At 41.9% G+C, this 12,670-nt stretch overlaps 1 protein-coding gene across 1 annotated transcript in view; it reads left to right on the top strand.

The window, feature by feature from the left end:
• The window catches only part of dgat1a (diacylglycerol O-acyltransferase 1a), a 28,490-nt gene that overhangs the window by 11,039 nt on the left and 4,781 nt on the right, over positions 1–12,670 (top strand). Inside the window, exons 3-12 of the mRNA XM_014142702.3 lie at positions 779–819; positions 981–1,066; positions 1,327–1,379; positions 4,449–4,554; positions 4,754–4,882; positions 6,266–6,340; positions 6,515–6,618; positions 6,766–6,804; positions 7,186–7,227; positions 7,332–7,376. Of these exons, the coding sequence (XP_013998177.1) occupies positions 779–819; positions 981–1,066; positions 1,327–1,379; positions 4,449–4,554; positions 4,754–4,882; positions 6,266–6,340; positions 6,515–6,618; positions 6,766–6,804; positions 7,186–7,227; positions 7,332–7,376 (720 nt within the window). The remainder of the gene's footprint in view (positions 1–778; positions 820–980; positions 1,067–1,326; positions 1,380–4,448; positions 4,555–4,753; positions 4,883–6,265; positions 6,341–6,514; positions 6,619–6,765; positions 6,805–7,185; positions 7,228–7,331; positions 7,377–12,670) is intronic.

Raw genomic sequence — 12,670 nt, 5'->3', positions numbered from 1 at the left:
TTCAATAGTCTCAGAGTTTAACCACATGGTATGGTTAAGAATTCAGCGATGGACTCAAACCTTAGCCCTCTCGTAATTGAGAGAAGCATGGTCTGAAGATAAATTCCCAAGGTGGGGGTTATATTCGGAAGAGCAGAAAGGGGCTGTCCCATGACGCCAGATCAATGTCTGTGCTCATGGGGCGGGCCTATGATTTAGTTGAACTCCAAAGGGAATTGGTTTCCTTCATTAAACAGTTTAAAATCACATTACATAATTTCACAAATAGTTTCATCTTTACTCATTCATTTTATACAGCAATTAGATGCAAGCCTCACAACTGAGACTCTTGTATAAACAGGGATATGGTAATGTGGCTGTATTGTCTCATGAGTTTCACAAAATTGTACCAAACGGACCAGTTCGTAGCTGGCTACTTCACCGACCGTTTATACATTCTCCAGAACATGAATATTGTTCAGTTCTGTGAGGTGGAAGAAGTTCCTTTGTGCTCTATGAAAACTCTCTCTCTCTCTACTGTCTGGCCATGAGGAAGAATCTCCTCCAGGAATTTATGACCTGCTTAACAGCGAGCGAGTGAGTGAGCTGTACCCAAAGAGGGCAACGTCATGACAAGTCAAAATGACTGCCTCGGCACTTGTAGTGTGTGGCGGAAGACTGACCTGTGACCAGTCTGTCTGTGTTGGTAATGAATGATCACTGGTCAGTCTTTTCCTTCATACAATTTTGTTTGTATGAATTTTGTTTACTTCTGATTGCAAAATCTCTTCTGTTGCAGGTCTTGTGCAATGCACGCCTTTTCCTGGAGAATCTAATAAAGTAAGTATCTGCAGCTTTAAATGACTAAAACAATTAGGCTGTCAACTTCAATATCATTTGTTAATCACTTCTGTCACGACTGCCGATCCTTTCATTTTGACCACAGCTTCTTTTGTAAAAGTAGTATCCATCAATATCTTCTTCTTTCCCTCCTCTGATAGATATGGGATACTGGTGGACCCCATCCAAGTGGTTTCACTGTTCTTAAAAGACCCATATAGCTGGCCTGCATCTTGCCTTATCATTGGTATGTAGACTAAACCGCTCTCCTCTTTGGCATGCTAGCTGTAGTATTGTGATTGTTGTACATCTTCCCAAATGTATTTATTTTAATGTCTTATTGTCTGGTTTTGGTTGCTTAGCAACCTAAGTCATTATACCCACTAAAATATCAACTGTTTTCCCACCAAGTGGGGGCTAATTTTCTAATTTGGAACAATATTGTATCAATATTACACAGCTGCCTTTTGTGGAGTACCCGAATCTAATGTGTTTATTTTTCCTCAGTTTCGAACGTGTTCATAATGGCAGCTTTGTACACGGAGCGGAGGCTATCAGTGGTGAGTGTCATGCCATAATGTCTGGGACTAATGTGAAGGATGTGCTGTGAAATCTCACGAATCTCTCTGTTGCTTGTGAACAAGTATTTCAGACCCCTGTTAGGTAGAGATGGTGGGGGACATCTGTTAAATAGGTTTTGTCAAGCATTCCCCCCCCTAATAAAAACCTGTGTGTGTGTGTGTGTGTGTGTGTGTGTAAATGCAACACGTAAAGTGTTGGTTTCATGAGCTGAAATAAAAGATCCCAGATATGTTCCATGTACACAAAGCTTATTTCTCTAATTTTGTGCACAAATTTGTTTACATCCCTGTTTGTGAGCATTTCTCCTTTGCCAAGGTAATCCTTCCACCTGACCGGTGTGGCAGAAGCTGATTTTGAACAGCATGATTACTACACAGGTGCACCTTGTGCTGGGGACAAAAAGGCCACTCTAAAATGTGCAGTTTTGTCACACAACACAATGCCACAGATGTCTGAAGTTGAGGAAGCATGTATTTGGCATGCTGACTGCAGGAATGTCCAACAGAGCTACTGCCACAGAATAATGTTAATTTCTCTACCATAAGCCGCCTCCAACGTCGTTTTTTAAAGAATTTGGCAGTATATCCAACCATCTCAGAACCACAGACCACGTGTAACCAAGCCAGACCAGGACCTCTACACCTGGCTTATTCACCTGCGGGATCATCTGAGACCAGCCACCCGGACAGCTGATGAAACGGAGGAGTATTTCTGTCTGTAATGAAGCCCGTTTGTGGGGGAAAATGTACTCTGATTGGCTGGGCCTGGCTTCCCCAAGGGCTAGGCCTATGCCCTCCCAGGCCCACCCATGGCTGCGTCCCTGACAAGTGAAGTGAAATCCATAAATTAGGGCCTAATGAATTTATTTATATTTACTGTTTTCCTTATATGAATGAAAAAGGAAACCGCACACTGCTCTTGACACTATCACTGATCTTTAATAAGCTTACGTATCGGCCTCACGGCCTTCATCAAAGCTCTGACTAAGGCCGTGAGGCCGATACGTAAGCTTATTAAAGATCAGTGATACTATCAAGAGCAGTGTGCGGTTTCCTTTTTCATTTCATTCATCTTTCATTCAACTGTTGCCATGCACCTGCAAACAGTTTGCTCAGATGTGTGAGTGCCTTTTTGATTTACTGTTTTCCTTATATGAAATGTAACTCAGTAAAATTGTTAGTTGCGTTTTTATGTTTTTGTTCAGTATATGTACAGTGCATTCAGAAAGTATTCGGACCCCTTTTTCCACATTTTGTTACGTTACAGCCTTATTCTAGAATGGATTACATTTTGTTTTCCCCCTCATCAATCTACACACAATACCCCATAATGACAAAGCAAAAACAGGTTTTTAGAAATTTGTGCAAATGTATAAAAAATAAACTATCACATTTGCATAAGTATTCAGAACCTTTACTCAGTACTTTGTTGAAGCACCTTTGATGGCGATTACAGCCTTGAGTCTTCTTGGGTATGACACTACAAGCTTGGTACACCTGTATTTGGGGAATTTCTTCCATTCTCTGCAGATCCCCTCAAGCTCTGTCAGGTTGGATGGGGAGTGTCCCTGCACAGCTATTTTCAGGTCTCTCCAGAGAAGTTAGATCGGGTTCAAGTTCGGGCTCTGGCTGGGTCACTCAAGGACATTCAGAGACTTGTCCCGAAGCCATGCATGCGTTGTCTTGGCTGTGTGCTTAGGGTTGTGGTCTTGTGGAGCGAAGGTTCACATTCCAAGTCTGAGGTCCTGAGCGCTCTGGAGCAGGATTTCATTAAGGATCTTTCTGTACTTTGTTCCGTTCATATTTCCCTCAATCCTGACTAGTCTCCTAGTCCCTGCTACTGACAAACATCCCCACAACATGATGCTGCCGCCACCATGCTTCACCGTAGGGATGATGCCAGGTTTCCTCCAGACATGACGCTTGGAATTTCAACTTAATCATACCGGAGAATCTTGTTTCTCATGGTCTGAGTCCTTTTTAGTGGCCTTTTGGCAAACACCAAGCAGGCTGTCATGTGGCTTTTTACTGAGGAGTGGCTTCCATCTGGCCAACTCTACAATAAATGCCTGATTGGTGGAGTGCTGCAGAGATGGTTGTCCTTCTGGAAGATTCTCCCATCTCCACAGAGGAACTCTGGAGCTCTGTCAGAGTGACCATCGGGTTCTTGGTCACCTCCCTGACTAAGGCCCTTCTCTCCCGATTGCTCAGTTTGGCCGGGCGGCCAGCTCTAGGAAGAGTCTTGGTGGTTCCAAACTTCTACCATTTAAGAATAATGGAGGCCACTGTGTTCTTGGGGACCTTCAATGCTGCAGAAATGTTTTGGTACCCTTCCCCTGATCTGTGCCTCGACACAATGCTGTCTCGGAGCTCTACGGACAATTCCTTTGACCTCATGGCTTGGTTTTTGATATGACATGCACTGTCAACTGTGGGGCCTTATATAGACAGATGTGTGCCTTTCCAAATCATGTCCAATCAATTAAATTTACCATAGGTGGACTCCAAGTTGTAGAAACGTCTCAAGGATGATCAATGGAAACAGGATGCACCTGAGGTCAATTTCGAGTCTCATAGGGTCTGAATACTTATGTAAATAAGATATTTCTGGTTTTTATTTGTAATAAATGTGCATATTTCTGAACCTGTTCACTTTAATTATGGAGTGTTGTATGTAGATTGAGTTTTTTTTTTAAATATAATTGTAGAATAAGGCTGTAACGTAACAAAATGTGAAAGTCAAGGGGTCTGAATGCACTGTATGTATGGAGTGAGTCAGTCCCTCTCCATTTTGTATTTTCCCCTCCATATGTATTCGATAGGACAGTGACTGACATGAAAGGAAGGAGAGGGTTTGCTAGAATAGCAGTGGGTTGGATTTGAAACCACACTCGCACAGGTACATGTATTCTGGAGGCACCAGTTTAGACCACTAGATCACCCCAGGCCCACAAAGGCCCATAAATTATTATACTGTATGTAGTAATTCTGTGCCCAGAGCACACGGTGTTTAACAATGTTTTTTTTTTGTTTTCTGTTGCTCTGCAGGGCACCATCTCAGAGACTACCGGAACATTCCTTTACTTGGTCAATCTGACCACCCTACTCTTTTTCCCATCAGCCACTGTGCTCATGCTGACCTCCATTACCCCAGGTGAGATGGCCTGATCATGATCTCACACACACACTTACACTGCATGGCCATATAAATAGGCCTAATGTTTCTGTGAGTAACAGTATATCTACTCCTTGACCTTATCAAAAATACTAAATGCCCCTCAGAGGATTTGTCTACTTCTAAAATAGTGTTGTAGTATTGTAAAGCTTGATAATATCTATTTTGTCTTGTGCAGTGGGTGGAGCCTTTGCCCTGTGTGTGTATACCATCCTCTTCATGAAGTTGTATTCGTATAAGGATGTGAACATGTGGTGCAGAGAGATTAGGCATACCAAAGCCCGCACCCTGACCCGCTCCCATTCATGTGAGTACTCCTGACCAGGTGTTTCTTCACACTTCTGTTTGTGTGTGCCTGCGTGTATAATCGAATAAGGAAAGTACAAATGGCAAATGGTACGAACAAAGTATACTGAACAAAAATATAAACACAATATGTAAAGTGTTGGTTTCATGAGCTGAACTAAAATATCCATATTTAGAAAAAGCTTTTCTCTCATTCTGTGCACAGATTTGTTTACATCCCTGTTAGTGAGCATTTCTCCATTGCCAAGATAATCCATCCACCTGACAGTTGTGGCATATCAAGAAGCTGATCTAACAGCATGATCATTACACAGGTGCACCTTGTGCTGGGTACAATAAAAGGCCACTCTAAAATGTGCAGTTGTGTCACACAACACAATGCCACAGATGTCTGAAGTTTTGAGGGAGCGTGCAATTGGCATGCTGACTGCAGGAATGTCCACCAGAGCTGTTGCCAGAGAATTTAATATTAATTTCTCTACCATAAGCCGCCTCAATGGAATTTTATCGAATTTGGCAGTACTTCCAACCGGCCACACAACCATATACCGTATGTAACCACACCAGCCCAGGACCTCCACATCCGGCTTCTTCATGGGTCGTCTGAGACCAGCCACCCGGACAGCTTATGAAACTGTGGGTTTGCACAACCAAAGAATATCTGCACAAACTGTCAAACCGTCTCAGGAAAATTCATCTGCGTGCTCGTCGTCCTGACCAGGTTTTAACTGCAGCCTAATGAATTTATTTCAATTGACAGATTTTCCTTATGAACTGTAATTCAGTGAAATCTTTGCAATTGTTGCATGTTGTGATTATTATTTTTTTTTTATATATATTTTTGTTCAGTGTACCAATGGCAGCAACTAAAATAAAGTGCTAAGGGTGCCATCTTTGTACACCCTCCTGAGAAAAATATCAACATTGTCCATCCTGGTTGATTGTATTTGATCTTTTCTCCAGTGCTGGTGTAATAATGTCAACTGGTTAGCATCTTCAAATTAGCCCTCTCAGTAACACAGATGCTGCCCGAGATCTGATTGGCTGTCCTAATTACTTTGACCTCCCCAAAAATGCGTGTGACGTGAGAAATATACGGGTATTTAATGAGCTGTATGACCCATTGCTGTATGAGTAACTTCTGTGACCTGTCTTTGGCTGGGCTGTTTACTGCGAAAAGCTTTCAGCGTTTGTTTAAATATGTATCTTTTGCCCCCTGAATAAATACGAACACACGCGCACACATGATTAAATGCACCCTTGTGCGGCAATGTCCCACTTTCTGAAACGTTACTGTGCTGCCATCTCCATCTACTGGTTGTTTAGAAGTACTGCTGTCAGAAATAATCTGTTTTGTACATCCATACGTTTTGTGTACCCATAGGTCCATCAGTCGCCCAATCAAATGGGTCAGCTGTACATACTCATGTGTCCTACCCTGGGAATCTCACACACAGAGGTCAGAACAGAAAGAGATATTGAACATAATGAGTATGACTAGTAGCTGTTTACAATTAAGTTAAATTAAATCCATACAGATTATACATTTCTGCATACAAAATTCTTATTTCAAAAGATGTACAATGAATTAATTACTTGAATGTGTTTTATTTTTACTGTCCACCCTCCATAGATATATATTACTTTGTGTTTGCCCCAACTCTCTGCTATGAGCTGAACTTCCCCCGGTCACCACGGATACGCAAGAGCTTCCTGCTCAGGAGACTCTTTGAGATGGTGAGGTCAAAGATCACAAGGAAAATGGAGAGACCTGGGAATGTGCAATTTGCGTGCTCCCTAAATAATATACACTACTGTCATGACAACATACTGTGTATGTAAATGCATTTTTAAAATCTAAAAGTGATCCGAAATCTTTTCCAGCTGTTCTTCATACAGTTACTGATTGGATTGGTACAACAGGTATGTTCATTATTATTACCTTGGTTAGTATTTGGTTTATTTTCACTCATCAAATTAGTACATTTTGATTAATGTGTGGCTTTATTATCAAGTAACAAGATAGTTAGAGTCAGCTAAATGACGTTGCAAGAGCAGCAGCAGCGATATTGCGACGCAAGACTTCGCTCTCACACAGTAACAGCATCTGCACATATGCATGGGTTCGCTTCACGCTCTTACGTGGTAGCCACGGGACCAAATCAGAGAAGTTGAGCCTCACGCTCCAACTCTTAGCTGTTGCGGATATTGACCAACTATACTTTTTACTTTGTACATCTGCATCATATCGCTGAGTCTACCTTAACCATGTCTCACAAAAACCTTTAACCATGTTTCTTTCAGTGGATGGTGCCGACTATTCAGAACTCCATGAAACCATTCCAGGTAAATATTAACGTTCTCCGTCTGTTAGACTTTTGTCTATTGGACTTCTCCATTTCTCTGTGCTTAAGGGTGACTTTGTTTCATGTACCCCCCCCCCATGGCAGGATATGGACTTTTCCAGAATGATAGAGCGCATGCTGAAACTGGCTGTGAGTGCAAATAAAGACATTACCTAAATCCATGTCACTTAACACTTAATCCATTTAATTTCTATCATTTTTCACATTTGTCATATTTTCCCATTGAAAAGATGTTGGTTCACCATACATACGTCATGAGCCATTTTCCCAGACAAAGCCTAGTCCAGGACTGAAAATACTTTCTCAATATACACTGAGTGTACAAAACATTATGAACACCTGCTTTTTCCATCATACTGTCCAGGTGAAGGCTATGATCCCTTATTGATGTCACATGTTAAATCCACTTCAATCAGTGTAGAAGAAGGGGAGGAGATTGGTTAAAAAAGTATCTTGAGACCTGAGCTGTGTTCGAATACTCCTACTAACCACACTAACTGTACAATTTGTGATGTGAACTGAGTATATTGTATGCTTATTGGTCATAGTATAGATAGTTAGTATGCCAGAAGTTTCTGGATGTTGTACTAAATTCTCCAAAATACGAAGGCAGCATTCCAAACACAAGACACACCCTCACCCCTCAAATTAAGTGGACACTTCTTCTGATGACGTCTGAGTATACACTTGCAGGGCGACGGAGGCAGGAAGGATTTTTTTTTGGACCGCCCTTGCCCGGAAATTTGTCACTCGGTCATCCCGCGATGGTTGTTTTCAGCCACCGGTAGCTTTTTGGTTGCTTTTATATGCACTACTGTCAGTTATGATAGCATGTCTACTTATATTAATTATATAATTATTTATACGCCTACTGTATGATTGCAAATTTAATGAGCTAACTAACATTAGCCTGCCTAGCTTGAACATCTGAAGAAGGAAAACATTTTATTTATACAATTTTCAAAAGCTAACCAAACATTACTTTTACGAAGTGTTTGTGCCGTCATGTGCATTAATACCACAATTTTTATAACTTATTTACATTTGTTTTTACTTATACTTGTATGTTAACTTCTCCATATTGATGTTGAGGGCTGCGTTTCAGTTATAAAAGACACACCCTCGTCCACTTAACCTCGCCTTATGGCCTTGGGGGAATCCCTGCGGCCATATTTGTCATAGGTCCAAATTATTAGCCAAGCAAGGGAAGTTTGCAATGTAAGCCCCTCTGCCCTTGTTTGTGAGTGTACAACTATGTTCACTTCAGGGCCTGAAACACCCCATAATTCAATTTGTGATGATAAAAACGAATGTATTAAGTTAGAAATGGTGCTGCTAATGCACACACGTTTCGTAAAAGTAATGTTTTTGTTTGATTAGCTTTTGGAAATTGTAGAAATAAAACATTTTCCTTCAGAAGTAGCTAGGCAGACTAATGTTAGTTATCTAATTAATTTGCTAGCTATCATACAGCAGGCATATATTAATAGTTAATATTTTTTTATTTAACCAGGTAAGCTAGTTGAGAACAAGTTCTCATTTACAACTGCGACCTGGCCAAGATAAAGCAAAGCAGTGCGACACAAACAACAACACAGAGTTACACATGGAATAAACAAGCATACAGTCAATAACACAATAGAGAAAAAAAGTCTATATACAGTGTGTGCAAATGGCGTGAGGAGGTAAGGCAATAAATAGGCCATAGTAGCGAAATAATTACAGTTCAGCAAATTAACACTGGAGTGATAGATGAGCAGATGATGATGTGCAAGTAGAAATACTGGTGTGCAAAAGAGCAGAAAAGTAAATAAAAACAGTGTGGGGATGAGGTAGGTAGATTGGGTGGGCTATTTACAGATGGGCTATGTACAGCTGCAGCGATCGGTTGGTTAGCTGCTCAGATAGCTGATGTTTAAAGTTAGTGAGGGAAATATAAGTCTCCAGCTTCAGCGATTTTTATATTTATTATTTATTTATTTTTATTTTTTAATATATATATATTTTTATTATATATATTTTTTGCAATTCGTTCGTCATTGGCAGCAGAGAACTGGAAGGAAAGGCGGCCAAAGGAGGTGTTGGCTTTGGGGATGACCAGCGAGATATACCTGCTGGAGCGAATGCTACGGGTGGGTGTTGTTATCGTGACCAGTGGGCTGAGATAAGGCGGAGCGTTACCTGGCATAGACTTATAGATGACCTGGAGCCAGTGGATCTGGCGACGAATATGTAGGGAGGGCCAGCGGACTAGAGCATACAGGTCGCAGTGGTGGGTGGAATAAAGGGCTTTGTGGACAAAATGGATGGCACTGTGATAGCAAACTGGATGCAGTCTAAATAGAGTATTGGAAGCTATTTTGTAAATGACATCGTTGAGGATCGGTAGGATGGTCAGTTTTATGAGGGTATGTTTGGCGGTGTGAGTGAAGGAGGCTTTGTTGCGAAATACGAAGCCGATTCTAGATTTAATTTTGGATTGGAGATGTTTAATATGAGTCTGGAAGGAGAGTTTACAGTCTAGCCAGACACCTAGGTATTTGTAGTTGTCCACATATTCTAAGTCAGAACCGTCCAGAGTAGTGATGCTAGTCGGGCGGGCGGATGGGTACAGGCAGCGAACGGTTGAAAAGCATGCATTTGGTTTTACTAGCGTTTAAGAGCAGTTGGAGGCCACGGAAGGAGTGTTGTATGGCATTGAAGCTCGTTTGGAGGTTAGTTAAGTGTCCAAAGAAGGGCCAGATGTATACAGAATGGTGTTGTCTGCATAGAGGTGGATCAGGTAATCACCCGCAGCAAGAGCGACATCGTTGATATATTGTAATGAAACAGCAGGGAGCAGGTTTCGAACCCTCGACCTTCAAGCCCGAAGTCCGGCGCGCTATCGACTGTGCCGCAAAAGCATGCTCGTCCGGCAGAGTCGATTTCCGCGCTTATAAACCCAGGGTCGTTACACTACTCCCTCCTTTCAAAGAGCGCGTCCTCGCGCTAGCTTGCGACTCAACGTCTTACAGGAACGCGCTCACCGGCCAAGCACACGCACTGTCGTGGATGCAAGGTCCGATCCCACTTCTGACACCAATGTAAAGAAACAGCAGGGAGCAGGTTTCGAACCCTCGACCTTCAAGTCCGAAGTCCAGCGCGCTATCGACTGTGCCGCAAAAGCGTGCTCGTCCGGCAGAGTCGATTTCCCCGCTTATAAACCCAGGGTCGTTACAATATAGAGAAAAGAGTCGGCCCGAGAATTGAACCCTGTGGTAGGTATAAAGTGTAAGTATAAATATAAGTAGACATGCAATCATAATTGACTGTAGAGCATATAAAGCAACCACAAGCTACTGGTTGTTGAAAACACTTATCACGGGATTGACGAATTTCTGGTCAAGGGCTGTCCATTTAAAATTAATTCCTTCCTCTTAATTACACTGCTAGTGTAAACTCGTTATGACACGTCATCAGAAGTGTCCACTTAATTTGAGTGCTGAGGGTGTTTGGAATGCAGCCAAGGTTTTACGTTTTGGCGGACTTTTCTTAGCAGATGTACAATCATCGGAATGTAATTATGGGGGGGGGGGTTTCAGGCCCCGAAGTGAACATAATTGTACACGGGCAAACTCGATCAAAAACGGCTGAGGGGCTTATGTTGCGAACTTCCCTTGCTTGGCTAATCGTTTGGACCGACGGTCATCGCGGGGATTCCCCCAGGGCATAAAGCGAGGGTTGTAGACGAGGGTGTTGAGTTTTAAACGTTAATGCAGTTCTTCAGAAAATGGGCGCGGCTTCAAGTTTTCAGAGTTGATGAAAATTGCGGAAAATATGCAGCTAAAGTCCGACGAGCGGACACATTCATTGTTTGAACTATGACAAATGTTTAAAAAAATGCTGAGCAATGTAATAAAGTAATGACTTTTCGAATACATTACGTTACACGTTAGGTTGGGTGCTTAAATGCTTGGATAAACCCTACTCCTCCGACAGAACTTGTGTGCTCTCAACGTTCCAAGAGCGAAACGCTCGCACAAGCTGATTGCTCTGGATTTACGAGCGCACTCTGGCACTCCAGATTGAATTTACAATTACACCCGAAATTGTAAATTGTTTAGCTAGACAGTTGTTATGCTAACAAGCTAGCAAGAGGTTGCATAGCAACAGCAACTTTCCGTAGACATGCGAAGCTCTAGTAAGCTCAACTGAAACGATCGTTTGTTTACAGTATACTAAAATAAACGAATGGTAAGTATTGTGTATATACTCATTAAGTATGTAGTATACAGTATGTTAGTATGGGTATTCGAACACAGCTATGGATTGTGTATGTGTGCCATTCAGAGAGTGAATGGGCAAGACAAACAATAAGTGCCTTTGAATGGGGTAGGGTAGTAGTATCCAGGTGCACTGGTTTGAGAGTGTCAAGAACTGCAACGCTGCTGGGGGTATTTTACGCTGAACAGCTTCCTATGTGCAACTCAATATTAGGAAGGTGTTCCTAATGTTTTTTTTACATTCTATGTACAGCATGTGTATATACTGCATCAGAAGTGTTTCTTAGTCCAAGACCAGGCTTAATTTGTGTTTGGGAAACTGGCCCTATAACTAAAGATGTAGAGAGAGTGCATTTGGAAAGTATTCAGACCAATTCACTTTTCCCACATTTTGTTACAGCCTTATTCTAAAATGGATTAAATAGTCCTCCCCTTCAATCTACACACAATACCCCATAATAAAGGAAAAACAAGTTCAGACATTTTTCATATATATATATATATATAGGGAAAGGGTCTGAATACTTATTTAAATGTGTATTTAAATAAGTATTCAGACCCTTTCTTTACTTTGTTGCACCTTTGCTAGCAATTACAGCTTTAAGTAATATTTTGGTATGACGCTACAAGCTTGGCACACCTGTATTTGGGGAGTTTCTCCCATTCTTCCCTGCAGGTCCTCTCAAGCTCTGTCAGGTTGGATGGGGAGTGTTGCAGCACATCCATTTTCAGGTCTCTCCAGAGATGTTGATCAGGTTCAAGTCCGGGCTCTAGCTGGACAACTCAAGGACATTCAGAGACTTGTCCCGAAGGCACTCCTGCGTTGTCTTGGATGTGTGCTTAGGGTCGTTGTCCTGTTGGAAGGTGAACCTTCGCCCCCAATCTGGAGCAGGTTTTCATCAAGGATCTCTGTACTTTGCTCTGTTCGTTTTTACCCTCGAGCCTGACTAGTCTCCCAGTCCCTGCTGCTAAAAAAACATCCCCACAGCATGATGCTGTCAACACCATGCTTCACCGTACAGACGGTGCAGTGGTTGGAAAAAGTACCCAATTGTCATACTTGAGTAAAGGTAAAGATGGCTTAATAGAAAATGACTAAAGTAAGTCATTCAGTAAAAGTCTAAAAGTATTTGGTTTTAAATATACTTAAGTATCAAAAGT

The sequence above is a fragment of the Salmo salar genome, chromosome 14 (assembly GCF_965601325.2).
Source record: "Salmo salar chromosome 14, fSalSal1, whole genome shotgun sequence".
NCBI lineage: Eukaryota > Metazoa > Chordata > Actinopteri > Salmoniformes > Salmonidae > Salmo > Salmo salar.
Note: the sequence above shows the minus strand (reverse complement) of the source record. Positions and strands in the feature narration are given on the sequence as shown.